Source organism: Miniopterus schreibersii, assembly GCF_964146895.1.
Source record: "Miniopterus schreibersii genome assembly, chromosome: 20".
Lineage (NCBI taxonomy): Eukaryota > Metazoa > Chordata > Mammalia > Chiroptera > Miniopteridae > Miniopterus > Miniopterus schreibersii.
This window is the reverse complement of record NC_138122.1, coordinates 24,000,753-24,028,116: the sequence shown is the minus strand read 5'-3', so window position 1 is coordinate 24,028,116 and position 27,364 is coordinate 24,000,753. Positions and strand designations below refer to the sequence as shown.

Genomic DNA, 27,364 nt, shown 5'->3' with positions numbered 1-27,364 from the left:
CCTGGGTGACAGGCCCTGCGCTGACTGCGAAGAGGGCAGGAGCCCGGCAGGAAGAGACTGGACCTAGAGCAGGGGCGGCTGCCTCACTCCCTTACCCGAGCCGAGGGATCCGAGGAATTTAGAGCAAGGTTTCCCCCGTCCTAAGAAAGACACTTGCTTTGGGGAGCAGCACCCTTTATCTGAGACAGCTCAGCGCGCAAGGGGTCCTTGGAGCCTGGAGCACCCCCCGGGCTCCTTCAGCTGAGGCCTCCGCGCCTCACAGGGAACAGGGAGTTAGAAAGGAGACCACACAGCCCCTGCTGCTGCCCTGGGGACAGAGGAAGCGCCCTGCCTCTCCGGGCCCAGGAGGAGCTGGGCCAGCAACGGAGGGGTCCTGGCCCCTGAGGCGGCAGTGGCCATGTCCCGGCCAGGCCAGGGTGTCATGATGCAGGTGAACGGGCTGGGCTTCCCACCGCAGAACGTGGCCCGCGTGGTGGTGTGGGAGTGGCTGAATGAGCACAACCGCTGGCGGCCTTACACGGCCACCGTGTGCCACCACATCGAGAACGTGCTCAAGGAAGACGCGCGGGGCTCCGTGGTCCTGGGGCAGGTGGATGCCCAGCTGGTGCCCTACATCATCGACCTGCAGTCCATGCACCAGTTTCGCCAGGACACAGGTGAGTGGCCCCGCTGCCTGCAGAGCCAGGTGGGGACAAACACCACCAGCATCGCTCCCTCAGCACCGCCTCGCCTGGGGGGCTGCTGACATCCCCCGTGTCCCTGGGGAGGGAGCCGGGACTTCAGGCAGGCCAGTCTGCCATCCAGCCCCCCCACTCCTCCCCCAAAGAGGGACAGCCTTGCCTAGTCCGGTTTAAGACTTCGGTTCCAATCCAGCCTCTTAGTTGTAGGGTCTCAGGCAAGTTACATCATCACCTTTCCGATTCAGTTTCCTCATCTGTAAAATGGGTGGATTAATAGCTCTCAGGGCCCTGTAAGGATGAAATAAAATTGTGCTTACTGAGCACAGAACATAGAAAAACACTAGCACTCAGTTATCATAGTAAAAGGACTTTCCATGCACTTCCTCGCTTGACTTTTTCCCCAACAATCACAGACAGTAAGTCTTATTATTGTATTATTAGTAGTAGTCATCCCATTTTACAGATGAAGCAACTGAGTCTCACAGAAGCTAAGTGATTTAAACTCAGCTGGGATTCAAGCCCAGGCCATTGACTTCCAGAGCCAATGCTCTTAACTGGTATCCAGCACCGGCTCTGAGCGTTGGTGGTGCTGGGTGGCATGATGCTGGTGGTGTTGAGGGGGGAGGTGGGGGGGTCATGATGGAGGAGATGGTGGTGGTGGTGTCAGTGGGAGTACTGATTGGTGCTGATGGTTGTGTTGGTGGCTGTCTTGGGGTTGGTGAGATGGGGTGGTGATGATGATGGGGTGGAGAGAATGAGTTTGATGGCAGTCGTGGTGCTTGTGTGATAAGTGATGATGGTGAGAAAAACGGGGAGGTCCAGTCCCCGCATTTTTGTTCTGGAGACGTGCCATCGCCGTGGAGATCTCCCTGAGTCGTTGTTGCCTGGTGGTCTCTGTGACAAGCCTGGTGGGCAGTGGGGGATGGTGAGCCCCTGCCTCTTGGAGGCTGCCAAAGAATCCTTGTCATGTTTGATGCCAAGGGCCAGCTGATGGAGGTTTGGGGGCCGTCCTGGGAATCCCTGGATGGCAGAATCCCGTGCAACAGCTTGGAGACGTAATCTCACAGATAATCAGTTGCAGGTCTGAGAATATGACATAAACCTGGCCTAGGAGTGGTCATGGGAGGCTCATTTGCGGAAGGGATGTTAGAGCGGAAGTTTGAAGATTGCGAGGGGCAGTGTTCCAGGCAGGCAGAAGGCACAGCCAGTGCAAAGGCCCTGTGGCAGGAAGGAGTAGCGTACATTCAAATCCATTTGGAGTGCAGTAAATGTGAGGAAGCTTACACACCATGAGGTTGGAGCATGGCCTGGACAGCCACAAAGAGGGCTCTAAATATTTTGAGCGAGTCATCATGGAGTCTTTGTGCCTGTTCTTCCAGAGAGGCACTGTGCCCCTGAGAGAAATGAGAGGCACTGTGCCCCTGAGAGAAATGAGAAGTGCCAGGCATCCCCGTCTCATTCTCTCTGGTTTTTCCTGGAAGGCAGGGGTCTGACCGCAGAAGGAAGTGGGTTTTCTCATGGGCTCGGTGTCTGCAGGCTCAGAGCTGGTGCTGGATGGACATCTTCCAGGCCTGGCTTGGGATGGGGGGTGGTCCTTAGAACAGGGATAGCCCCACCCAAGGCTGCCTAGCTGGCCAATTTGTCTCTGATCCCCCCTTTTAGGGTCCTTTTTCTCTTTGCAGCACCCCCACTTGGGTTTCTAGTTCCTCAAACTCCCTTCACCCCCCCTTTCAGCAGGCCCCTTACTCTCACTGGCACCTGTCACGGTCCAGCCTCTCTGAGTCCCCCAGAAGTTCAGCTTTGGTCACTTCCCGCCACCCCCTCCCGGAACTGCTCACTCCACACCTGCCCCTGTTTGCCGGAAAAGGGAAAAAAAGCCCTCATCCCTCCACGGGCTCCTGGGAGCCTGCCCAGACCCCCAGCGAGGAAGGCAGGCCTGGGAACCTGCGGGGCTGGCAGGGGACCTAGAACGCCAGGAAAGCTGCCGGAGGGAAGGCACACTGACCCCCAGACGTGTCATAGTGTGTGTGCACCCTTCTCCCAGGACGTCTCGTCTTCACTGTTTAAGGTCCAGGGAAGACCCTCAGGCAGGTGTCCTCACCTCTCCAGGCCTCAGTTTCCACATCTGTGAAATGGGCAATGGCGTCGCTTTGCTAGCAAGGTTGATGGGTTGGTGGAGAGAACCAAGCCTGTTATTTTACCCCACAAACCTTGACTAACCACCTACCATGTGCTTAGCATGTGCTGGACACTCTGATACTCAAAACGAGTGGGAGATCCTAAATTTAAAAAGATTACGCATCTCTGTCCCCTCCCTCATACGCACACACAAAACAATATAAAGTTGTAAAACCCAAAGCTTGCGTATATGTATTGAAATGAGCACAGCTTCTCTCTAGATGTCATTGTAAAATTCTTGGTAAGTTCATTGAAGCTGAACTTGAACTTGGGGGTGTAGCGCATGCCCAGCTCTGCTAGTGCCCTGACATGGGATAGGGGCAGATAGGACATATTTTAGCCTTGTTGGCCCTACTGTCTGTTGAAACAGCTCGACCCTGCCGTTGTCGCGTGAGAGCAGCCGCGGCCGGTCTGTAAATGAATGAACGTGGCCGTGATCTCGCTCTCAGCTCGTGAGCCGCACAAAAGCATGCGGGAGGCGGTTGGCCCGGGGCCGCAGTTTGCCAGTCCTCGCCCTTCGTGTTCCTAACCTGCCCCCGTGGGGTAAGACAGTGCTGGTGCCACAGTGCCCAGTGTGGCATACGCTAAGACCCATGCCCTGTGATGTGTGCCAGGGTGGGTGGCCACGCGTGTTCAGGCATGCACGCAGCACCAACCCGCTGTGCACCACTGACACACAGTGCCCTGTCTGTGTGCCTGTCCTGCAGCCGGTGAATGAAAGCCAGGTGACAGGCTGGGACCGCAGGGGAGAGGCCAGGCCCAGTCCCATGGGGGCTGCTGTTCATTCAGCCAGTGCCCCCTCCCCCCTCCCCTGCTGGGCTGTCGTCATTGCTCCCCATAGCATGTGAATTTCCCTCTGAAGCAGGGGGATGCTGTGACCCTGGGCCACATGACCTTCCGTCACTCATAGTGGTGCCCCCTGTGAGACCACAACTTCCCCGAGGGTCATTTGCCAGCCCCACCCCCGCCGAGGACCTCACCCAGTGCCTGGATTTTCCACCCAGTCCCCACAGCTGGACAGAGATGGGACTTAGCCACTTTCCAGGCAATTTCCAGATTCCTCCCTGGACGCCCGTGGCTGGGGGAAGGGGAGAGGGGGCCACCTTTCCTACTGACGGGCGTCTCCCATTCTCCTCTCTCTCTGCTGCTGGGGGAACTTGTGGCAGCTTTCTGTCCATTCTGTAGATGGGACAGCTGAGGCTGGGGGAGGCCAGGCTGGGGACCATCCACAACTGCTGTCCCCAAGGCTCAAAACACAAGTGTGCCTGCGCTCCCAAGCTGTCAGGTTGGAGTAACAGGTGCCAGCTGGCTTCGGCATCTCCCAAGCCTACATCATCCCTTCTGTGGGTGGCCGGGGCTCCACTCAGGCCTGGTCCCTGCCTTTATGGGCACATCCTGTCTGAAGACATGCTCGGGCTATGGGAGGCTAGGTGGAGCCACCCAGATGGAGCAGCAGTCATCACCAGGGAAAACACTGTCAGAATGTAGGCTCCTATGCAGGTCATTGTACAGACAGAAAACTGAGGCCCAGAGAGGGTAACTTGCCCAAGGTAACACAGCCGAGCCATCCCAAGCTGGAACCCAGGCCTCTCCAATAGTTCTCAGGGATATAGGACAAGGTGACATTCACTGCTGGGCTGAGAAAGTCCCCTCTCCCTTCTCCCTTGAGAGCTGAGTTGGGACTTGTCAGGGTCTCTCCCAAGGCAGGAAAAGCGTGTGCAACCCAGAGGCCTCTAGGGCCAGCTCCCTAGTCACAGGACCCCTTGGGACCCTCTCCCAGCCAAGCTCGGAGCCCCCTGGGGCTGGGCCTGCCATCGGGGCGAGAGGATTATGCATGTTTGGGTGGGGAGGTGTCTGTCCCATGGTGACTCAGGTTCAACTAATCCACACATGGTGACTTTCATTCCCACCTGTCACACTCCCTCCATTTCCATCATTACAGACAGACACACCCCCTTTTGGATTCTGGCAGCTCACCTGGTTCCAGAGCCTCTTCTGATACCATAAATCCATCCTCACTTTTATGTGACACTCAGAGATGCCTGCTTAGTGCCAGGCCTGGCCTGGGTCCTGCGGCTTGGCGAGCAGGACAGGACCCCTGCCTCATTGATGTAGGAGCCCCGTGGAGGGAACGGCAGAGACATGATGGGAATAGCAGTGAATCTCCTGATTAATGAGGCCCCAGATAGAGACCTGCATTCCAGCTGGCCCTTGGCTGGCTCTGTGACCATGGGCAAGCCCCTTGCCCTCTCGGAGCCTCAGCTCCCTCCTCTGTAAAATGGAAATAAGAATAGTCCCTCCCTGAGAGGGTTGTCGTGAGGATTAAATGAGATGATGTAAGTAAAGCACAAAGAATATTACTTTGCACATAACTAGCACACTCAAGCAGGGGAAACATTTAAATGCCTCGTAGGAGAGGTACAGGGAGCCTTTGGCCCGCCGATGTGGGTGGTGTGTGCCTGAGGCCCCTGAGAGGGAGGGCTTCCTGGAGGAGTCATCCTCCGAGGGTCTGTGTGGTTTGAGGAACACTGGAGGTAGAGGGAACAGCATCGGCAAGGTCCTGGAGAAGACCTCGGGCCTGGGTGGAAGAGGGAGGCTGTGACAGAAGAGAGGAGGAGGGCGGGGGGGGGGGGGAAGGGGGGAAGGGGGGAAGGGAGGCCTCTTCGGTCCCTCAGGGCCTGTCTGGGCTGCCAGCTGCTGCTTTTTAGTGGTCAGGCCCCGAGGGACCTAGAGTCACACTGCAGAACAGCCGCGCTAATGATGGGTCCTCAGAGGCCAGAGCTGGAGCAGGCTGGGCGCAGGGGCTGATGCAGGCTCTTCCTACGGCCCGCCTGGCTCCCTCCACCCAGCCAGCGGGCATCGCCCCATTTTACACATAGCAAAGCTGAGGCTCAGGGAGCCACCTGCCCAAGCTGGGGAGAGATGGGTGGGAGCTCCAGAGCCAGGCCTCCAGCGCCGGCCCCCCACCGGGCCCCGCTGCCGCAGCACCTTGGACAGCACCGAGGGCGCCCTGCCCACCCCTGGGTCAGGCCCTCCCAGTCTCTCTCTCACCTTCCCTGCCCCCTCCCCCTCTACCCCCTCCTGCCCCCTCCCAACCCTCCAGCCTCATGGGTCCAAGGGAGCTGTGGCCTGACCGAGACATGAGGAGGTGGGGGATGGGAGTGGAGGTGAGAGGGATGCTGCGGGGCTGTGAGGGAGGGGGCGGGGTCCTAAGGGGGGGCGACAGAAGATGTGAGGGACGGGTTGTGAGGAGGGCCAGCGTGGGAAGGTGAAGGGGCAGGACTGGTCACAGTGGAGGCGCCCACAGGCCGTGGGCAATGGGGTCCTTAGCCGCCTCCCCAGTGTGGAGTTGTCAGGGTGTGGAGGGTGCCCAGAGCCCTCCCAGCCCTCCCTCCCCCCACGTCTGTCCCCCTTTCCTCTCACGCCTGTGTCACACTCAGTGGGGTCCACTCCCTAGGACAGCCTCTGGGCCCTAAGATAGCCACCCCCCTACCAGCCCATCAGCCTCCCGGTTGACAGACACCCACAGCCCCCAGCTGCCCCTCACTGATACCGGCTGAGAACATGGTGCCCCAGCCCGGACCCGTCTGCCCCAGGGACCTTGTGGGTGAGGCCGAGACTCCAGGCTTCCTCACCACTCGCTAGTCATGGGGGGTGGGGCAGGGGCATGTGACTTTGGGTAAAGCACACTCCCTCCCTCAGCCTCAGTTTCCTCCTCTGCAATATGGGCCCAACAACAGCACCCACCTCGTGGGATTGTGGTCAGCACTCATTCATTTTTTCCAGCAGGAATTTAATGAGCACCTACTGCGTGCCAGTCACTGTCCTTGGTACCAGGGTTGCAGCAGTGAATAGGACAGACAGAAATCGCTGCTCTCGAGGCCCTTCCGTCCTGGTGGGAGGAGTGCCAGGTGTGGTACAGGGGGCCAGACACTGAGGAGGTGCCAGGCTGGGGGCTGTTCCTGACCTTGGTGCCCCAGGATCTGCCAGGCTGGGGGCCGTCTCCCTGGGGTCCTGTGTGGCTGTGTCCATTGGGGCCAAACGCCTCTCCCTCTCTTGGTTCCTGCCACTGTCCCCCTGGAGCTGCTCTAGGCTGCTCTAGGCAGTAAGCAGGCAGGTGATGGGGTGCTGGGGGGAGTCTGGCTCCAGGCCCTGGAGCTGAACACCAGGCCCCGAAATGCAGAACAAAGAACGAGGCAATCAGAGGAGGCAGCACTGGCGGCTAAGACGGTCCTGCCAGCAGCCGCCGCATAGCCACCTCTCCTCCCGATGACAGGCTGGGCCCCTGCCGCCACGAGCCCTCGTCCCCGCTCCCTCCGACTGCAGGCCAAGCGCGCCAGGGGAAGCATAGAATTTACCTGAAGTCGCACCAAGCTGGAGCCTTCCCCAGTTCCTCTCTCCCAGGGAACAAAGCTTCATTCATTCTGAGGTGTTTGTCACCTGGTACTGCGGAAATGGGAATCGGGGGGCCCGGGGTCAAGATGAAGCTCTGGTTTGTAGGTGGTTTGGGCCATGGCCCTTTCTCTCGCTCTCGGACCAAGTTTCCCCATTTAGAGACGGAAAATGCAGATGGGCCCAGGGCCCAGGCAGCTGGCAGAAGTGTGTGCCGTGGCTGGGAAGGCGAAGGTTTCCAACTGTTGTTCTGTAGCACCGGTACGCAGTAGGTGCTCAATAAATACTTGAAGACACGAACAGGGCGACTGTGACTCACCTTCTGCTAACTGTTGCCCAGAAGGCCAATGCTTGTGGCCACATCTTTGGATATTTTGTTTGGGATTGTTGAAATCCAGACGTGAGTGAGTCCACCCCCATTTTTAAGTGCCTGGTCATTATATTTTGAAAATGTAAATAGTATGCGGACCAAAACAAAAGCACATCCAGCACCAACTTGTGATCTCCAGCCCAATCATTTGTCACATTCAGGTTCATTCATGTGTACTTGGCCATTCATTCATTCACTCATTCAGCTAGCATTTTCCCGGTGCCGACCTCCCTGTGCCCCTGGCTGTAGAGGGCTGCGAAGGTGGCAGAAAGCTGGCCCAGCCCTTGAGAGGCTCCCAGGCTGGAGGGAGCACAGACGCCTCCACGATTAGTGAGCTCTGTGCCTTAGCAGGAGTACTACAGGTACCAGTTGCTGTGGGGCCCCAGGGAGGGAACGATTCTCCCTAAGGGTGGAGGAGATTCCAAGGGGATAGCGCTTGAGCTGAACGACGAGGATTGCGCAGAAACTCAGCAGGAAGGAAAATGGGGTGGGTGAGTGGAAGGGCATTCTAGACAGAGGGAACAGAACGTGCAAACCCACAAAGGCACAGCCATGCCTGATGCGTCCAGAGAATAACTAGACATCAGCGTGTGAGGCTGTGCAGACTGCTTGTGGTGGGTCTCAAAGATGAGCGCAAGAGCCTGGACAGATTCCAAGGGCACTAGGGAGCTATTGATGGGTGTTAAGCGGAGGAGTGATGTGGTCAGATGTGAGTTTGTGAAAGATCCCTCTGGCTGCCATGGGAGAATGTATTACAGGGTACAAAGGGCGGAAGGTGGGACCCAGGACAGAGGCTTCTGCAATAGTCTGGACAAGCAGTAAAGGTGGCTTAGACCAGGGTGGTGGCAGTAAAAGTGGGGAGAAGTTCAAATCTGGCTGAGTTAAATCCTGGCTTGATAGCTTAGTAGCTGTGTGACTTTGGGCAAGTCACTTCACCTCTCTGTGCTTCAGCATTTGCACAAAGCAATGATAATAATGGTACCTGCTCTGTAGAGTATAGAAAGGTGTCTGGCACACAGTAGGTGCTTTGTGCTTACTCCTACTACTACTATTACTATTATGTCCATTTCACAGATGAGGAAGGAGAGGCTTGGAAGGGTCTGGTCCATTGCCAAGGCCACACAGGGCTCCAAGAGACAGAATACTCTCTGCTTCTTCTGTTCCCCACCCCCTCACTTCCTGCCCTTGGATGTTGCCACTGTGCCAGGGGGTCTGAACCCAAGTGCATTGAAAGCCAGGTGACTGGGAAGACCCCACACAGCCCATAAAGTGGCCAGAGCCAGCTTCCAGCCGCCAGCAGCCTCCAGGGTGAGGGCCTTTCAAAACCGATTTGAAGGTGGTAACCTCTCTGAGTGCCCCGCAGCCCCTCAGCCTTCCCTGGGCACAGCTGGAGACCCCCCTCCCCTGTCTCCACCACCCTGGCCTGGCGGCCAGCAGACCCTGAGGAGCCCGGGCCAGCCTGAAACATGCGGAAACCGTGCAGAAACCGCTAATGGGCTGCTGTTCAGCTTGACAAGTCCCCCGGGAGAGTTTGGTGGGAAACAAAACCCTGCGGGATTATTGATCGCAGGGCTCCACCCTGGCCACAGACTGCAGTTCAAATCCCAGCATGGCCGCTGCTCCAGCCAGGCTTCTGTGCCTTCCCAAGGAGTCTTGGGATTGGGCCAGCTATGCAGGTGATCAGGTGGGGTGGGGCGGAGAAAGGGCCTGGGCCACAAAAGTGTGTTCTCTGAATGCAAGCAGTTGTTGTTATGGTTACTTCTGGGTTGTTGGAGGACTCGGTAAAGTCCCTTCCTGGGGCCCAGCATCCAGTGGGTGCTCAATTCATGCCTAACACTGTGCCCAACACCTAGTCACAGGCCTCAGCCTGCAGCAGGACTCCCCCCACCTGACAGGATGTCCCATGACTGCCTCCCATAGGCCCCCCCTTCCCGTTAGGGTCTGGGTGACCCCAAGCTGAGGTCGCTTCTCTCTGGGAAGCCACCCCAGAGGGAGGAGTTCCCTTTTAGGCCCTGGGGCTGGCCCAGCCTGGGGAGGAACCCTCTGGAGGCTGAGGGGCAGGCAGGAGGGCTCAGGGCCTCCCCTCTCCCTCCAGAGACAGCATCTTAAGGCAAAAAACTGGGGCCCGAGACACCCACACACCCACCTCTAGGCAGGGGATCAGATTGGGACCACATTCTCAGGGCTGAAACCTCTCACAGCAAAACAACTAAGCGCAAAGCTGAGGTAGTGAGTTCCCCATTGCCAGAGGTATCCTAGTCTGGGCTGCCACTTGGCTGAGTTGAACCCTTTAGAACCAGTCCTTCCTGGCCTTTCCTTTACTACATGAATGGAGCATCCTTCCCAGCCCTCCCAAAATTACACTTCTCTGGGCCTTGGTTGCCTCATCTGTAAAACAGAAATAAGTCTGGTCTCCCCCTGGAAGGAACCATGCGAGCATAAAATGAGTTAGTGCAAGGAAAGTACTGAGCACAGCATCTGGCACATAGTGGGTGCTCGTCAACGTTGGCCCTGTTGACATCGACATTCCAGTAGCCACTGTCCGCCCTCATTGCCTCTCCTCTCCGCTCTCCCCGTCTCCTGGCCTCGCTCTCTTGTTCTGAGTCTCCGTGACCAGCTCAGCCTCTAGGTTTCAGGATTTTGTTTGTCTCTGCCCCAGCTGTCCTATATCTGCCTCAGCGTTTCCCACTTTGATCTTGGCCTCCGGCAGTCTCTCTTACATGCAGTCTCTCTCCGTCTCTGTGTCTATCTCTCCCTGTCTCTGGCTCCCCCAGGGTCTCATCTCGCTGGTCACTGGCTGCCGTGGCTGTGGCCGCCCCCACACCCGGTCTCAGGGGCCCAGCTCCTGCAATCCTCCTGCTGACATTTGGCCAGAGCCCCTTTCCCCTCAGTTCAGCTGGAACAAGATTGGAATTTTTCAACCAAACATTCCGAAAACACGACGGCGGGGGTGGGTGGGGGACAGACAAAAGCAGGCGCACAAAAACAGTCCCAGAAGTGGTCCGTGCTTGACACAGGTTCCTGACTGCCATGGGGACGCAGGCCCTGGTGGCCAGCGCAGCTGGGTGCCCTCGAGGCCCAAGGGGGGGGGGCTGCTCAAGGGCACCCGCAGAGTGGGCCAATGAGAAAGCCCAGCCGCGTCTCCGAGCTACCAGTCTGAGGTCCTCCCCCTCCCCTGGGCTGAAGAACCTCCAGCCGCATCTTAGACCCATTGTTCTGGCTGAAAATCTAGGCCAAGGCCACTGTGGAGGAGAAGGGATATTTCCGCCTCGGCTCCCTTGGAAATGTCGAGATCGCAGCCCAGGCAGGTCACCAGGGAAGCAGCTGGCCCCCCTCAGCCTGGTCCAGGGCCAGGGGAGCGGGAGCGGAGAGGTGGCCGGGCGGGCAGGCGGGCAGCAGCGGCGTTGCGGGTGCGGGCCCGGCGGGGCCGACGGCAGCTGCCCTAATTACTGCAGCTCTCCAGGTTCCAATCTCGTCTGAAAAGGACTCCAGGGACGCAGCCTTTAATAACTACCAGTAAACAGGCAGGAAAATCGATACCTGGTAAAGAGAGCCCTGGAGAGAGGGCGGCCGGGCTGGCGGGCCCTGACCTGGCCCGGAGGAGCTCCCAGAGTCCTTTGTTGCAGAGCTGGCCTGCACTGCCCTTAGGAGCCATGTCCCCACCCCTACCCCTGGGGGGCCCTTGTGTGCTTTGGCTTCTGCTCCGGTCTCCACTCCCTCTCCATGAAGACTGAATCTTCCTCTTTCCCACTCCAGCTGAGCCCTGACCTGTGCCAAGTAGGTTGCCTGTTTCAGTTGCAGATGCCTCCTTTGTGGCAGGCTTTGTGCCTGGAGCTGGTAATGCTGATCTGGTTCTTGTCCTCCTGAAAGCCATCAACCAGTGAGGAAGATTAAGAACAAAAATGAATCATTGAATGACAGTACAAGGATAGACATGCAACAAAAAGCTATGTTGCAGCAGAACAGAAAAGCACTTCCTGGAGGAGGAGAACACGTGGAGGGTTTTGTTGGGTGAATAGGAGTTCGCAAAGTGAACAAGGGCTGGGAGAGGGTGAATGTGGGTAATAACAATAGCCATCTTAGCTAACATTCATCGAGCACTTACTATAGGCCCACTCACTGCTAAGCACCTATGACATACATTCTCTTACTTTGTCCCACAGTAGGTGTTACTACCCCCATTTTACAGATGAGAATACTGAGGCTATATGTGGAGCCAGAATTTGCACATGGCCTATGAAACTTGAGTTGTTTCAACCACTTCACTCTGCCCCTCCCACTCCTAACCCTGCTCTGCCCAGTTCAAGACTTGGCACAACGAGGTGGTTAAATACAACGAGCTCCCATCCCTTCTTTTTCCTTCCCTTCCCACCCAGGGGTCACACCTTCCAGGTAACACAGCACCTCAACCCTCAGCAGTAGGTTAGTGGTGGTACTTCAGGCACATAAGACATGAAGATGATCTATATGAACCCCCATTTTGCAGACAGGGAAACTGAGGCCCTGGGAGGAGAAAGCCAGGACTCAGAAGCAGAGGCAGGAACAGGACCCGGGATTTCCCCTCTAACTCATCCCTTCTCAGGCCTGCCCTGGGAGAACTCTGTTGTCAAGGGAAAAAATCAATATGCACACACTCAATTAAAATGATAAATCAGGCATCAGAATGAGGTTGCCCCAGAGGCCCCGGGGAACCGTTCATGTGATTGGCTGGAACATTACCAGAGCCCAGGGACCCACGCCCTCCCTCCTCTCACATCAGCAGCTACAGCTCTGTGCCTCCATTTCCCCAGCTCTTAGGGCCTGGGCAGTTGACAGAGGGCAAAGAAATTCTAACAGAGACAGCAGAGGACAAGCTGCTTCAGCCCCGGGTAGGGACCCAAGTGAGGACAGTCAGAGTGTGTGCTCAGGAGAAAGAAGCCTGAGCAAGGTGGAGCGAGGGGTGGAGGGGGGCCGAGAACGATGGACCATGACGGGTCCCCATCCATCTGGCTGCAGCTTCCCGGGCCAGGCACCTAGAAGGTGCCAATTACCAATGGAAACATGGTCATAAGGGCCTGCTGTGTGCCAGGCACCATGCTAGGCGCTTGGGATTCGGCCATGAGCAAAGACCAGAGCTCTGCCTCAGCAAAGCTAAGATTGAAAAGATGCTGGGAGCCCGGCCGGGCGTGGCTCAGCGGTTGAGCATCGGCCTAGGATCCAGGCGATCAGGGTTCGATTCCCGGGCAGGACACATGCTCTGGTTGTGGGCTCGATCCCCAGTTGGGGGTGTGCAGGAGGCAGCCAATCAATGACTCTCTCATCATTGATGTTTCTCTCTCTCCCCCTATCCTTTCCTCTCTCTGAAGTCAATAAACATATATATATATATTTTTTTTAATTTAAAAAAAATGAAAAGGTGCTGGGAAGGTGCCGAGGAGGCAGCCGGATGCAGACGTTTGGCTCTCAGCAAAGAGGCCGGACCTCTCTACCCTCTATGACCAATTTTGGAATCATCAGCAATAAGACAGTATTTATCTTGATTGATTCTTTTATCAACCCTACCAGGAAGGTCTGCTTGTGCCCATTTTGGAGATGAGAACAGTGAGGCTCAGAGCCGTTGAGTCACCTGACCAGAGTCATGGAGCTGGAAAGGCAGGCAGTCAGGACCTGAAATGAGGCCTGCCTGCCTCCCAGCCCTGGGGCCCTGCCCACACCCTGTGCTCTGTGGCTCTTCTCACCCGCTGCTCCCAGCAGCCCTGTGTGAGGGACAGGGTGAGTCATAAACTAGCATCACCTGCATTTTCGAGATGGGGCCAGTGATACCTGGGGGGGGGCTTAAGGGACTTGCCCACAGTTGAGGAGCAGCCAAGTTTGCAGTTTTCCTGCAGGTGTGCAAGCAAACCCAGCCAAAGAATCTTCTGCACTGGCCCCAGGCCAGAGCAGGCTAAAGGCTCTGAGAAGTCCTGCAGCCTGGATGTTGGGTATCTCTGCTTAACCTAGCATCCTATGGGGCCTTGCTCTCGGGGAGCACTTAGAGCTTTGGGAGTCACAGAGCAGTGGTTGGGAGCGAAGCCTCTGCGCCCTCGCTTTTGAGATGGGGGCGTGCATACCCACCTGGCTGGGTTATCAAGCAGTTTTTTATGTTCTTTTCAAATGAGCACTCAGCAGGGAGTCCTCCAAAGAGCAGCCGGTCAGCGAATGTTTGTTAAAGGAAGGAGCAAATGAACCGCCAGGCGAATACAAAAACGAACGCCTGGACAGAGGAATGGACGGGCGCAGGGCTAAGCAAAAGGCACCAGGGACAAAAGAATAATTGAGTAAAACGGACCAATGTCTGAACTCGCTGATTCACTCAAGCGTCCAACAAATACCTAGGGAGCACCGACGGTGCAGGCGCTGGGGGGCTAACAGTGTCCCTGCTTTGGGGCCGTGATGTTCTAGCCAGAGGAGACGGAAAACAGGATAACTAGGTAACACAGAAAGTAGACCAGGCGGAGACACGGGAGGAAGGAGCCAGGGGAGGAACATGGTGCACAGGCCGGGGGTGCAGGTCTGAGAGCAGGGAGGCCGTACATCAAGGAGTGACTGAATGCCTGGGAAAGGAGCGGGTGGGTGCGGGCATGAACCCAAGCACCCTGGCTGCCTGCGGGGCCAGGGGCCTCTGGAGAGGCCTGCAGAGTGAATGGGTGTGGGAGCCAGCGCGGGAACAAATGAGTGGGCTAATGCAAGAATCACGGCATGAATGAGTGAATTCATGAAGGTTTGCATGCCCCCCCTCCCCGCGTGTCCGCGTGGATCTCTGTCCCCACCGCGGGTGCTGACTCCGCTTGACGTTGCCAGAGGAGCCCCCCGCCCCGTCCCCCACCTGCCCCCCAGGCCCGTGATGACCACTCGTTCAGCGCCTGCCCTGACCCTGAGAGGGGCAGGGAGCCGGCCCCTCCCGCGCCTGGCTCGCCTCGCAGAGGCGCCCCCCCCCGCCCCCCCGCGCGGGGACCCTCTCGCCCCCTCCCCGCGCGCGCGCCCCGGGCCCTGACCCCTGCCCTTTGTGAGCGCAGGCACCATGCGCCCCGTGCGGCGCAACTTCTACGACCCGTCGTCGGCGCCGGGCAAGGGCATCGTGTGGGAGTGGGAGAGCGACGGCGGCGCCTGGACGGCCTACGACATGGACATCTGCATCACCATCCAGAACGCCTACGAGAAGCAGCACCCGTGGCTCGACCTCTCGTCGCTCGGCTTCTGCTACCTCATCTACTTCAACAGCATGTCGCAGATGAACCGCCAGACGCGCAGGCGCCGCCGGCTGCGCCGCCGCCTGGACCTCGCCTACCCGCTCACCGTCGGCTCCATCCCCAAGTCGCAGTCGTGGCCCGTGGGCGCCAGCTCGGGCCAGCCCTGCTCCTGCCAGCAGTGCCTGCTGGTCAACAGCACGCGCGCCGCCTCCAACGCCATCCTGGCCTCGCAGCGCCGCAAGGCGCCCCCCGCCGCCCCGCCGCCGCCCCCGCCGCCGCCGGCCCCCGGAGCGCCCCCCGGAGCGCTCGCCGTGCGCCCCAGCGCTACCTTCGCTGGAGCCTCGCTCTGGGCTGCGCCCGCCGTCGGCCCCACCGAGCCCGCGCAGCCCCCGCGGAGCCCGAGCGCCCCCAGCGGTGCGCCCACCCCGGGCCAGAACAACCTCAACCGGCCTGGACCCCAGCGCGCTACCAGCGTGAGCGCGCGCGCCTCCATCCCGCCAGGGTAAGAGGGGCCCCTGGCACGGGGGTGGCTGCCCAGCAGGGCCAGGGGCAGAGAACTGCAGAGATAGCAATAATCCTGATCTGTTAAGTAGTCCCTTTGTGCCAGGCGTTAACTAAGCACCTTAATGTGTCCCCGCTCATTTGCCTGCACACACCAGGACCCATGAGGTAGGTGCCATTGTCATCCCCAATGGGCAGAGGAAGACCCCGATGGGGGAGGGTCCGCAGCTTCCCAGGATCACGCCGTTCACAAGTGGTGGGGCCGTAGCGGCGACAGTAAGGGCGTGTATTCCCTCTCTCGTTTATTACTCCACATAATTCTGTCGTGCCCAGGTGACAGATGGAGAAGCTGAGGCGGGAGAGGAGTGGTGCTTTCTGAGGGTCGCCCGGGTGGAGAGCAGGGACTGAAACAGACCTGTGTGGGATTCTAGTCTGTGTTGTGTTGTCTTCGAAGTTTTGGAGGGTTTCCGCCCCCTGCCCCAGTCCATGCCCGTCTGGCGTGGAGGCTTCAGCCAGCACTAGCCGCTCATCCAAAATATTTCCCCCATAGGCCTCCCCTGAATTATCGCCATTACTTTGAGTTAATACGACTGTGTTTTTCAAACTGGGCTCTGGGGACTCCTGGGGCGAGCTGAGATAGTGGCAGGAGAGGGTGATGGATGAGAGAAGTCAGGCACCCAGGAGCCGGCCTGTTGCTCCTGTTTTAACCTGAGCGGCCCTTTTTGGAATCTTATGAATTAACAGGATTTCCCAGTGGGATTTCCTTGAGGAAGGGAACTGGGGGTTACCAAGAGTGGAAATCCTTGGATTAAGGCATCGAAGTCCCGGGATAGCGACCCAGTGTGCCTGTCAGCTGCTCGCCCAGACTCAGTTTCAGCGGAGACCTGGCCCCGAGGAAGTGGGAGTGAGAGGGAGGAGCGAAGCCTTGACCTTGGGACAGCCCAGAAGGGAAAAGACCAGGTGGAGTGTGGGTCGTGATCCTGACGAGCAGGGGCAGGCGCCAAAAGCCAGCTCTGCTTGTATCACTGCAGCCTGGCCCAGGGCACTGACCGTGACGACCTGAGACCGGCAAAGGTCGTATCTGGATATAATCTTTGAGGTCACCTCATCCAGGCCTCCCCTTTCACCAAGGGAAACTGAGGCCTTGGGAAGGGAAGGGACCCCCAAGTAGGGTGCCTTCTGTCCCTTTTTGAGAGTCTACTTAGATTCAGATCTCCTCTCGGCCACTTCTGAGCTGTGATATCTGGGGCTCCCTTCATGGAGCCTCAGTTTCATCATCTGTGAAATGGGTGCAGGAACCCCCATCATGTGGAGAGGCTGTGTACCTGAAGGTAGCGGCTACACATAACCGCGGTTTAGCGCTGACAGTGAGGACTGGTTTTGTTATCTGGGAGGAAGGTTGGTATGGGGTGCAGGGGTGTGTAACTTTCCACGGGAAGATCAGCAGCTGCCACCTGCCTGCCTCACCCTTCCCTTCCCCTCCAGGCCACTCCCCTGGGGCAGGCCCAGTGCCAGCAGAGAGGAGACCTCAGGAGGTCGAGAGGGCCTCTCCGGGAAGTGTTGCAGGAGGGGCTCACCCTCCTGGGGATCCGGAGGCTGGAGTGTTTATTATGGCTCCTTGTGGATAGCAACCTGGCTCCGGCTCCCTGATGAAAAGGGGGGGCTGGAGGGCCCCAGGATGACAGAGTGGACAACAAACTGGAGTGGGTGTGGGAGGGGCAGAACCAGGAGAGTTCTGGGGACCTCTGCAGCAAGAAGCTGAGAACCTTCTCTTTGGGGCTGTATTGTTGTAACCCACTAGTGGATTGTGAAATCGGAAGGTTGTGACCAGAATTTTCTGGGAATGGAACGGAATAGCGTAGAGTAGAAAATGCGGGTAACGGTAAGAACTGTTCCGTGAACCTTTTGCATCGTTTCTACGTGTTTGATGGGTTGCCAGGTGAAGTGAATCTCTCAGTTGCTGATGAAATTTGTGAAAGTCACTGTTTTAGAGCAGGCTGGGAATTACTCAGCTTTTATTACTCAGTACTAATTCTCCAGACATGTACTATGGGTGCGGGTTCACAGAGCAAACAAGACAAACAGGGTCCAGACTGATGGTGAGACAGACGTAGAGGAATTAAATGAGTAAATGAACACAATCACTGCACAGAGAGGGAAGTGCTAGGGATGTTGTGGGATGGGGCAGTGTGGCTGAGCGGGAATGGGGTGGTCAGGGCAGACTCCTCTGAGGAGGCAGCCAGATCTGCAGAAAGGCTGTTCCAGGCAGAGGAAACAGCATGCATAACTTCAGTGGGGTTAGGACATGGCACGTTCAGGGCTAGAGGTATGAGGGGATCTGGGATGTGAGAAGGGGAAGGGTACCCTAGCCAGGGGTACTGTACATGGAAAAGGTGGAGGTGGGACTGAATCCAGCAGGCTCTGGACACCACGCAGGGGAAGAGTTCCCTGCTAGAACACTGGGGGCTGAGGTTTTTCCCAAGTGGAATTACTGAGCCAGATTGTGGAGCGTTAGGGGAGCCTGGGCTTGGTGCTGCCAGCAGTGGGGAGCTATAAAGTGTTCTTGAGCTCAAGAGGCCTTGGGGTGCTGATCATTAAACATGTCCCCTATGACATACCAGAATTCCCTTCTCCCCAGCCATGTGCCCCCACCCGGTCTATATCTTTCTGTCCCTCCTCCCCTTGGGAGCTGTTTTTGACCCTCTGAGACCAGACATTGTCCTGGAAAGGGGGAGTAGGGACTGACAAGGGCTCCCTTATCCCTCCCTAAGGCCTCCCTCATCCCTTCCTAGACATGCAGACCCCACCCAGTGTCACCTCTGCCCCTCTAACCTACCCTCCCCAGCGAGACAAGCCTGTGTCGAGGTCCCCCAAACCTCATCTCCAAGGAATGCCAACCCAAAATACTCTTGGCTCAGGGGGCAGGCACAGGACCCCCAAAGCCTGCTGCTGAGTGAGAGGAGTGGGAGGAAGGCAGGATGGGGGTGGCAGACCCTGGTTCCTCCCAGCTGAAGCTTCCTGTTGCTGAGGCAATCGAGCCCCAGGTGCAGCCAATGAGGGGATAGGGTTAGGGTCTCTGAGGAGCCAGGCAGCCAGGCTCCTACCCCCGCTGTGGTCCCCAACACCCCCAGAACCCTCGTGGCCCCTCCCACAGTCTCCGCCAGTCATGCTGGTTAGGGCCTGTCCTAGTGACCTCGTTGGAATCCCTTCTGCAAAGACCTGTCTCCAAACTGACTAGGGACTGGGCGTTAGGAACTCAACAAGACGCGGTCTGGGGAACACAATTCAACTGCGAACAGTCTCTGTAACTCCCCTTCCATATCTGAGTCTTGGTCTCTTTCTGTGTATGTCTCTCTGTCTCCCCGTCTCTGTCTGTCTGTCTGTCTGTCACCCCTTCTCTCCCACGTTTTCCTTCTCAATTCTCTCTCCCTTCTGCTCCCTTCTCTCCACCCTCCCTCTCTGCCAAGCAGGACTCAAACAGGCCCAGAGTCCAGGCCTCTCGCCTTCCTTTCCCAGCTGGGTGACCTTGAGCAAACAGCTTTCCCTCCCTAGCCTCAGTTTCCCCATCTGCCAAACGGAGCTCAAACCACCACCATTCACACGTGAATTTAAAATCATTCAAAATCATTGCGTGTGATCAGATGGAAGAGAGACGTGGACTCTTTAGAGGGCTCCGAGTCCGTTCTCACACCCCACCCTCGCCTCAGCCCGGGATACGCAACAGCGTGGAGGCCCAGAGAGACCCACTGACTTGCCCAAGGCCACACAGCCAGTGGGGGCAGAGTGTCTCCATGGTTGGGGTTTTTTCCACTGGCCCCCGTGACAGGGCGGGGAGCCAGCTGGCAGCCGAGGCCTGGGGGACACGCAGGGGTGGGGAAGATCCGCCCTGTCTCCCGAGAGGGCAGCGTCCAGCACTTTGGAACACAGCTGCGGGGCAGACTCAGAGTTTCCACCCCACGTGGCGAAGGGGAGAGGGAAGGGACAGCTGCAGGCCTGTTTTTCTGTACTGAGCACTCACATGTCATCATGTGAGCTCCGTGCTGGGGCTTTTACATACATCGCTTCTTTTAACTCCCACAGAAACCCAAGGGGGCAGGTCCTGTTGTCCCCATTTTTCATGTGAGGAAACGGAGGCTCCCGGAGTCTAGCACTTGCTCCAAGTCACACAGTTAGGACTCTAGTTCAAAATCCCCCCATCAGCCAGGGTATTGGGGTGTCCAAGTTTCTAGCCATGGTCCCAGAGACCCTTCCTCCCTGCCCCCCGTGGCCCTGATTCCACAGGGTGTCGGGCCCTGGAGCAGAGGCTGAGTTTGGGCCCTGCTTCAACACCTCTCCCTGTGTGACCCCAGCTGAGCTCACTGCCCTCTCTGGTGCTCAGCTTTTGCACCTGTGAAGTGAGGCTGACAACACAGGCCACTGTCCAGCTTGAGGCCAGATGTCCAAGTGGCGCTTTCAAGTCTGCGCCATTGACATCCACTCTGGAGCAGCGGGAGAAGGGTGCTCCTCTCTCCCTCCCTGTCGCCAGCCTCATTGGTGCCATCGAGATGCAGTTTGAGTTTCCATAGCCCCGGTTCTTCCTGAGCCTGAGAACCTCTTCCTGTTTCCTGCGCAGAGTGCGGCCTCCTTTTGTCAATTACTTGTTTATTTCCTTTGCTTGCCCTTCTCCTGTTTGGGGCCCTGCAAATACAATGAACAAAATGGACCACCCCTGCCACCCTGGAGCTCACGTTCTAGTGAGAGACTAACAATAAACGAAATAAATTCTAGAATATGGTAAAGTTGTGACTGCTACAGAGTAAAAATAACGAAAAGAAGGGGTGTAGGGAGTGGTGGGAGGGATGTAGTTTTCAAGAAAGAGGTCAGAAAAGGCCTCCCTGAGAAGGTAACATTTGAGCAAAGACTGAAGGGGGTTGAGAAGCACTCCACTCACAGAACTGGGGTGAGATTTCCAGGCAGAGGGAACAGCTTGTGCAAAGGCCCTGGGGCAGAAGCGCAGCTGGTATGTTGGAGGAGGCCAGTGTGGCTGACGAGGCTGCAGGGGGCGAGCAGTGGGAGAGGAGGTCAGAGATGAAATGGGGCCAGTCCTCCAGAGCCCTGAGGGCTGCGTTGAGGCCTTTGGCTTTTACTTGTGAGTGAGACGGGAGCCGGCAGAGTTGTGAGCCGGAGAGAGACTGGTGTCACTTTGTTGTAACAGGGTCACTGGATATTGAGAAAAGCCTGCAGGTAGGGCTGAGGCAGGAGGCAGGAGCCGGTGGGCAGGTGGGCTTTGATGTGGTGGGTGTGTTTGAGTGTTTTCCTTTTTGTTTTGAATTTCTAGCAGTGATTTTTACGTTTTTACTTCAAAGAATCCACATTCTGTTTCTGCAGTTCTTTAATAGGTGTTACATCTAAATGCTTCAAAAATAAAAATAAAAAAGACGGCTGAAAAGCGCAACATGAAAAGTCTCACCCTCACCGTGTCCCTCTGGCCTGCCCGCCCTCCCCCTTTCCCGGCTCCAGGGTGTGCAGTGTCTGTAGCTCATCTGCCTGCTGTTTCCCCACCACCTCATCACGAGGTCAAACCAAACACCCCACCCCACCCGCAAACCTGAAGCACTTCCTGCCCCGCTCCCTGGGAGGCCAAACCACACACCCCTGTCTGCAGGAGGCCACCCCAGGCCGTGGGAACCGCCAGCCCGGTCCTCCCCTCCCCTCTCCTCTCCTCAACACTGGGCTCCCCCCACAGAGCGCTGCACTGGGCAGGCTGGGAAACCAAGAGGGCAGGGGAGAGTGCCACTGAGCCCCAGGCCTCTAGAAAATCTGACCCCCAAGTGACAACCATCCCTCCAAATGTATCCCTGGGGGACTTTTGCACTCTTTCATCCCTAGGAGTGGATGGAGGCAGGGTGAGAGGTCCTGTTTGACAGAGGGGGAACTGAGGCTTGGCCAGGCAGACGGGTGCTGGAGCGTGGAAAGGGGAAGTGATCGAGGCCTCCAGACAGCAGCCAGACACTTGTGCATTTCACTGGATCCGTGGGGCACCCAGTCTCCCCAGAGCTGTGGTGGTAATGTCCTCAGGCTTCTGGGTTCTGCAGAGAGGTGGAGGTGGGGACTTAGTTAGCCCTAGGACTGTAGAGAGCAGGGGTTCAGGTGCAGGCGGAGTTGGCACCAAAAGGGGACAGGGGATAGGAGCAGGCCCAGGGAACATGGGAATGCCCACCAAGCACTGTTCAATTTCCTTTTCCCCATGACATGGCATTCTCACTTCTGCCCCCTCCTCACCAACTTGGACCCAAATGACTGAGGCCTGAGCCCCCTAGGCCTCCCCAGGGGCCCCTGGGTAAGTGCCAGGTGTTCTGAGGGCTCCTGAAACCAATCGGGGGACTTGGAAACTATCATCAGAGGATCTGGCATGCCTGGGGCCTGCAGGACGCGTGGGGATGGGGGAGGCCAAATTTAGGTAGAGGAATGGAAACTCAGCTGCCCTGAAGGGAGTGTCAGTGTGGCTTCCTGCTCTCCTGGGGCCCTGAACTGCTTTGCCGCCTGGGAGAGAGAGGAGTGACCCAAGCAAACACATGGACCCGCTGTGCAGCCTGCTCTGGGCTGAGCCAGCTCCAGGGTCCAGGTCACAGGCTTTAGCCCACCTCTAGGGCAAAGAGATCTCCTTTCCAGATGGCCCCACAGATCAACCTGGTAGGCTCACCCTGGCCACTACCTCAAAAACTCCAGGACCCAGAGACAGCTGGGTGACCCTAGCGAAGTCACTTTCCCGCTCTGGGCCTCAGTCCCATCACCTGCAGAATAAACGTGAATAGTTTTCATCATGTGCCGTCTCTGCTTACATGGTGGTCACTACCTGCAGCTGTGTTGAGGAGGATTCTGAAGTTGCATTCAGCTCAGTGGATAGGGGTGTTGGGATTGATTGGTGATGCCTGTCGTGGGGGTAGTACCGTGCATGTTAGGGACGCTTAAGGATTGCTCTGACCCTTTGCCAGGCTGGGCCCCAAAAGGGCGGAGCAGAGAGTGAAGGCTGGCCCCCCTTCCCGGAGGCCTGCGGGCAGCAGTCTCTTGTCCAGGGCAGGAGGATGTTCTCACTGACTCGGAGGAAACGGCACATCCCACATCAAAAGGGGGCCCAGGTGGTTCCCACACTCAGGTGTCATGGGAACCATGCTACCCTGGGTTCTCGCAGGGAGCCTGCAGATTGAGAGGGTCTGGGGCCGCCTTGGGGCTGTCCCCCAGCTCGCTGATAGGTAAATAAAAAACTGCCACACCCCACTCACCACCCTCTTCCCAGGAGCAAGATTGACTTTTTAACCCAGGGCTCTGTGGTTTTGAAGGAGCCACAGAAAGTGTAGGGCAGCTGAGATCTAAAACAATGCCTTAGTCTCAGTAACTGGCATCAGTAGATATTGCAGAGATGCAAAAAATATCCGTTGTCAAACGTTTTTGGAAAACCTGGGTTTACCATCGCTAACCATATTTCCTTGTGCAGGACTTATCAGATTCTTTAATATGCTCATGTATGTTGTGAATTTTCCAAGAGGAAGACTTTGAAGTGTTTCCTAACTTATTGGATCCCAGAATCCTTCTTTCCCAGAACCTTTTATGGGGATTAGTGATTCCTAGAGCAAACTTCGAGAGAGGCTGGACTGACTAAATCACTAAGAGTTGAGTTTCAGGCACAGTGGCCAGTGAAAGGGGGCCGTTGGAACCCAAGTGCTCTCACTGGGGAGGAGACCGGCTGTGGATTGGAGAAAAGCCTGTACCAAGTCTAGGGGTTCATCATAACCGGAGTGAGATCCTGGCCACTCCCCACCTTATCACAGAAAGTAGAAATTGAGTTCCCTGGGGGTCATCCTAGATGACTGTGACAAAGTGGTCAGACTGTGCCCGGGAGCAAGAGCCAGAAGGCAAACCAGGGTCCCTCGATGCTTTAGTGTGGGGATTGCAGCTTCTCTTCTCCCGTCAGGGTCCCCGCGCTCCCGGTGAAGAACTTGAACGGTACCGGGCCAGTCCACCCGGCCCTGGCAGGTGAGGTCCTGGTCAGGACTCCAGAGAGGGATGGGGCCCGCGAGGGGGCAACCTCACCTGCAGACCCCGTGACTCCGCCCCTTAACGAGCTGGTGGGCGGGGCCCAGAGGACGCCCTCTCCCATTGGGCCATGACACCGGGGTGGGCGGGGCCTGCAGAAGGCTCTCCAAGAGCCTGGAGGGGGTCCCCAGGGCACACTCCACGCGTCCACCTGAGAACCCCCGGGATCCCTGGACGCAAGCAGGTGGGCGGAGCCTGAGGGAGAGGCCCCAAGCTACACCCAATGACAGGAGGGTGGCAGTGCGCGGTGGGCAGGGCCTGGAGGGAGCCCCGCCCCTGACTCAGGCCACGCCCCCAGGGATGACCGGGATCCTGCTGTGCGCCGCCGGGCTGCCCGTGTGCTTGACCAGAGCACCCAAACCTATCCTGCACCCCCCGCCCGTGAGCAAGAGCGACGTCAAGCCCGTGCCCGGCGTGCCTGGGGTGTGCCGCAAGACCAAGAAGAAGCACCTCAAGAAGAGTAGGCCTTCCGCGCCCCATCCTCACCCCTGAACTTAACCCCACGACCCCTTGTCCACAATCCCTCTCACCCCTCAGCTCCAGTTTGTTCTTGGGACTTATGACCTCGCCTCCATCTCCTGATCTCAATTCCCGTTTCCCTGAACCCTTCTGCCACCAACTCCAATTGCATCTAACCTGCAGCAACCCCTGAAGTTTAATCCCACCTCTAACCCCTGACTCCATCCTGAGCCGAGGCCTCAGGGGTAGGCTCTGGGTAACCTCAAGCCCATCCCCTTGTGTCCTTGCAGGTAAGAACCCTGAGGATGTGGTTCGGAGGTACATGCAGAAGGTGAAGAACCCGCCTGATGAGGTGAGTCCTGGGGGAGGGGAGGGACCTGGGTGGAGGGCCTTTGGCCTTGCCTGCAGAGAAGAGAGTCCTCCCTCTCCCCTCTCCCCTCTCCCCTCTCCCCTCTCCCCTCTCTCCTCTCCCCTCTCCCCTCTCCCCTCTCCCCTCTCCCCTCTCCTCTCTCCCCTTTCCCCTCTCTACAGTGTGAATTACTAGTGGTTCTGTGTGTTACAGCCCCTTCTCCCAGTTTGTGGGTTTACCTTTTCACTATCTCTACAATGTCTTTTGATAAACAGAAACGCTGGAGTTTAATAGAATCACAGGTGTCCATCTTTTGGTGATCAACAGTTTTTGTATCTTATTTTCACCCATATTTTTTAAGTTTTGCTTTTGATAGCCCTTTAATCCCTCCAGACAGGAGTGTGAGGGAGCCATATATATGAATTCGGTAGACGGGATGTTCTCTCCCTGTGATACATGGATGTCCTCAATCTCCCCTTGTGTGTCCCCCGCAGGACTGCACCATCTGCATGGAGCGGCTGGTCACGGCCTCCGGCTACGAGGGCGTGCTCCGGCACAAGGGTGTTAGGCCCGAGCTCGTGGGCCGCCTGGGCCGCTGTGGCCACATGTACCACCTGCTGTGCCTCGTGGCCATGTACTCCAATGGCAACAAGGTGGGCTGGGGGGGACAGTGAGTGGGGAGCAGGCAAGGGAGCCCAGCGGAGCAGGGACGCCTGGGGACCTCACCTCCAGCCTCCCCTGCCCCAGGATGGCAGCTTGCAGTGCCCCACCTGTAAGGCCATCTACGGAGAGAAGACGGGCACTCAGCCTCCTGGGAAGATGGAGTTCCACCTTATTCCCCACTCGCTGCCTGGCTTCGCTGACACCCAGACCATCCGCATTGTCTATGACATCCCCACAGGCATCCAGGTGAGCCCCCCTCGGACCCATGACCCCAACTCCTTTGACCCCTCCACAGGCCCCCCACACCTGTCTGGGGTTCAAGCCCCTGCTGCTCCTCCCCACAGGGCCCGGAGCACCCCAACCCAGGGAAGAAGTTCACTGCAAGAGGCTTCCCTCGGCACTGCTATCTGCCCAACAACGAGAAGGGCCGGAAGGTAGGAGTTGCAAGGCTGTGGGCCAGGGCCCCAGCCACTGTCAGCCGGGCCTGTGGTGCCTGTTACCCCCAGTCCCTGTTCCCACACTCCTCCCCACACCAGCATTGACCATAACCATCTAGTGTGCGTCTGGCCCTGCCAGGCACTGCTGAGGTCAAGGTCTTGCCTCCATTTTACAGATAAAGAAATAGAGGCTCAGAGAGGGCAAGTAACTTTCTCAAGGTCACACAGCTAAGTGACGGAGCCTGTATTTACTAGCCAAGTAGTCCAGGCTTTTCACCACCACACTACTGTATAGATTTTGTCTGCTTTTACTGTTTTTCGAGAGAAGCCAGAAATTCTGATTTTCATGTGAAATCTCCAGGTTTTAATTTTATTTATTTATTTTTCAATAGGTTTTTATTGATTTCAAAGAGAGGAAGGGAGAGGGAGAGAGATAGAAACATCAGTGATGGGAGAGAGTCACTGATCAGCTGCCTCCTCCACGCCCCCTATGGGGAATGGAGCCCGAAACTGGAAATTGGATGGTGACCTCCTGGCTTATAGGTGGAGGCTCAACCACTGAGCCATGCTGGCCGGGCTAGGGTTTTTTAATATTGCTGAGGACGTTGCAGAGTGGATATTTAATACAGTGTGGGGTCCAAACCAAACACAGCAGGGGGCCATGAGTTTAAGACCCTTCCTTCACCCCAGAAGAAACAGGCAGGTAACTTGGAAAGAACTTTTTACTGGGGGAGTCATTCTAGGGAAGGAAGTGGCCACGCCGGGCTGGAGGGGCTCAAGCCATCGGGGGCTGCCTGTGACCCCCCTCCCCGCGCTCTCCAGGTGTTGAGACTGCTCATCACGGCCTGGGAGCGGAGGCTCATCTTCACCATCGGCACCTCCAACACCACCGGCGAGTCGGACACCGTGGTTTGGAACGAGATCCACCACAAGACCGAGTTCGGATCCAACCTCACGGGCCACGGCTACCCAGACGCTAGCTATCTAGACAACGTGCTGGCCGAGCTCACAGCCCAGGGCGTGTCCGAGGCCACGGCCAAGGCCTGAGGCCCAGGGCTGCCCACCTCCCTCCTGCTTTGCCCCTGGTCCGGCTCAGGCCTCCCTCCACCAGGTGTGCCCTCCTGGCCCAGGTTCAGGGCTGGGGAGGAGCCTGCGGAAGACGCCGAAAGCCTGCTGGAAATTTGGCTGGTGGCCGATGGGGAACGATGGGAAGACGGCCGGCCAGCCAGCCAGCTCCGACCCGGAGAGGGTCTCGCAGGGAGAGTACCAGAAACCGCAGCGACCTCCCTACCAAAAAGACAGAGCGCCACCCCCCCACACAAACACACGTGTCCTGTTGAACACATGCACGCACACCCACGTGCCTCTACTTACCCCCAGTCTGGGGGGGAAGAGACAGAAGACCCCTGTGACACCCCATGCGGATCCCATCTGCGTCTCTATCACATCTGTCTGCCAGCAGGGGGATTCAGGTCAAGCGCTTAGGGACCTGCGGGGGCTCCTAGGGGACAAAGGGGCACTTGGGAAGCTCAGCCAACCCCCATCTCTGCCCCCAGATTACTGAGCAGTTTTGCAAAAGGGCAGGCCACAGGGGGCGGGGGACTAGAGGTGTCTTACTCTGTGCTCGTGTCTCATCCTCTGGACCCTGACCACCTCCCCCCTTCCCATCCCCAGGCCTCCTGTCTGTCCCAGATAAAGGCGCCGATCGCCTTCCCTCCCCACCCCCATCCTCTCCATCAAATCGCTCCCCACGTCGAGATCCAAAGGCTAGAGCTTCTGGCTTCAGGAGCGAGGCGAGGCGGCCAGGCTGCAGCCTGCGGGTCTGAAAAGCAGCCCGGAGCGCAAAGGGTCCCGTTCCCCGTCCTTGGAAGCGGGCGGCAGGGCGGCTGACGGGCTCCGCCAACCAGGGGCCTGTTGCCCCGGCAACTCACCAGCTCCGCCTCTGTTGATTGGCTGCCGCGGCGGAAGTCAGCCACGGATTAAAGGGACGCCAGCGATTGCTCTTTTGAAAACCTACCAGTCCCACTGTGGGTGGAGAAATAAACGGTCTTTCT

The 27,364-nt window shown here is 57.6% G+C and overlaps 1 protein-coding gene across 1 annotated transcript; it reads left to right on the top strand.

Annotated features, from left to right (window-relative positions):
* Nucleotides 1–300: 300 nt before the first annotated feature.
* Nucleotides 301–27,364, top strand: DTX1 (deltex E3 ubiquitin ligase 1). The gene is made up of 9 exons (XM_081123227.1): nt 301–656; nt 14,655–15,330; nt 23,281–23,342; nt 23,701–23,862; nt 24,152–24,213; nt 24,705–24,863; nt 24,958–25,119; nt 25,218–25,307; nt 26,133–27,364. Exons 1-9 carry the CDS (start codon nt 398–400, stop codon nt 26,355–26,357), a joined length of 1,857 nt encoding a protein of 618 aa, XP_080979353.1. The 5' UTR covers nt 301–397; the 3' UTR covers nt 26,358–27,364.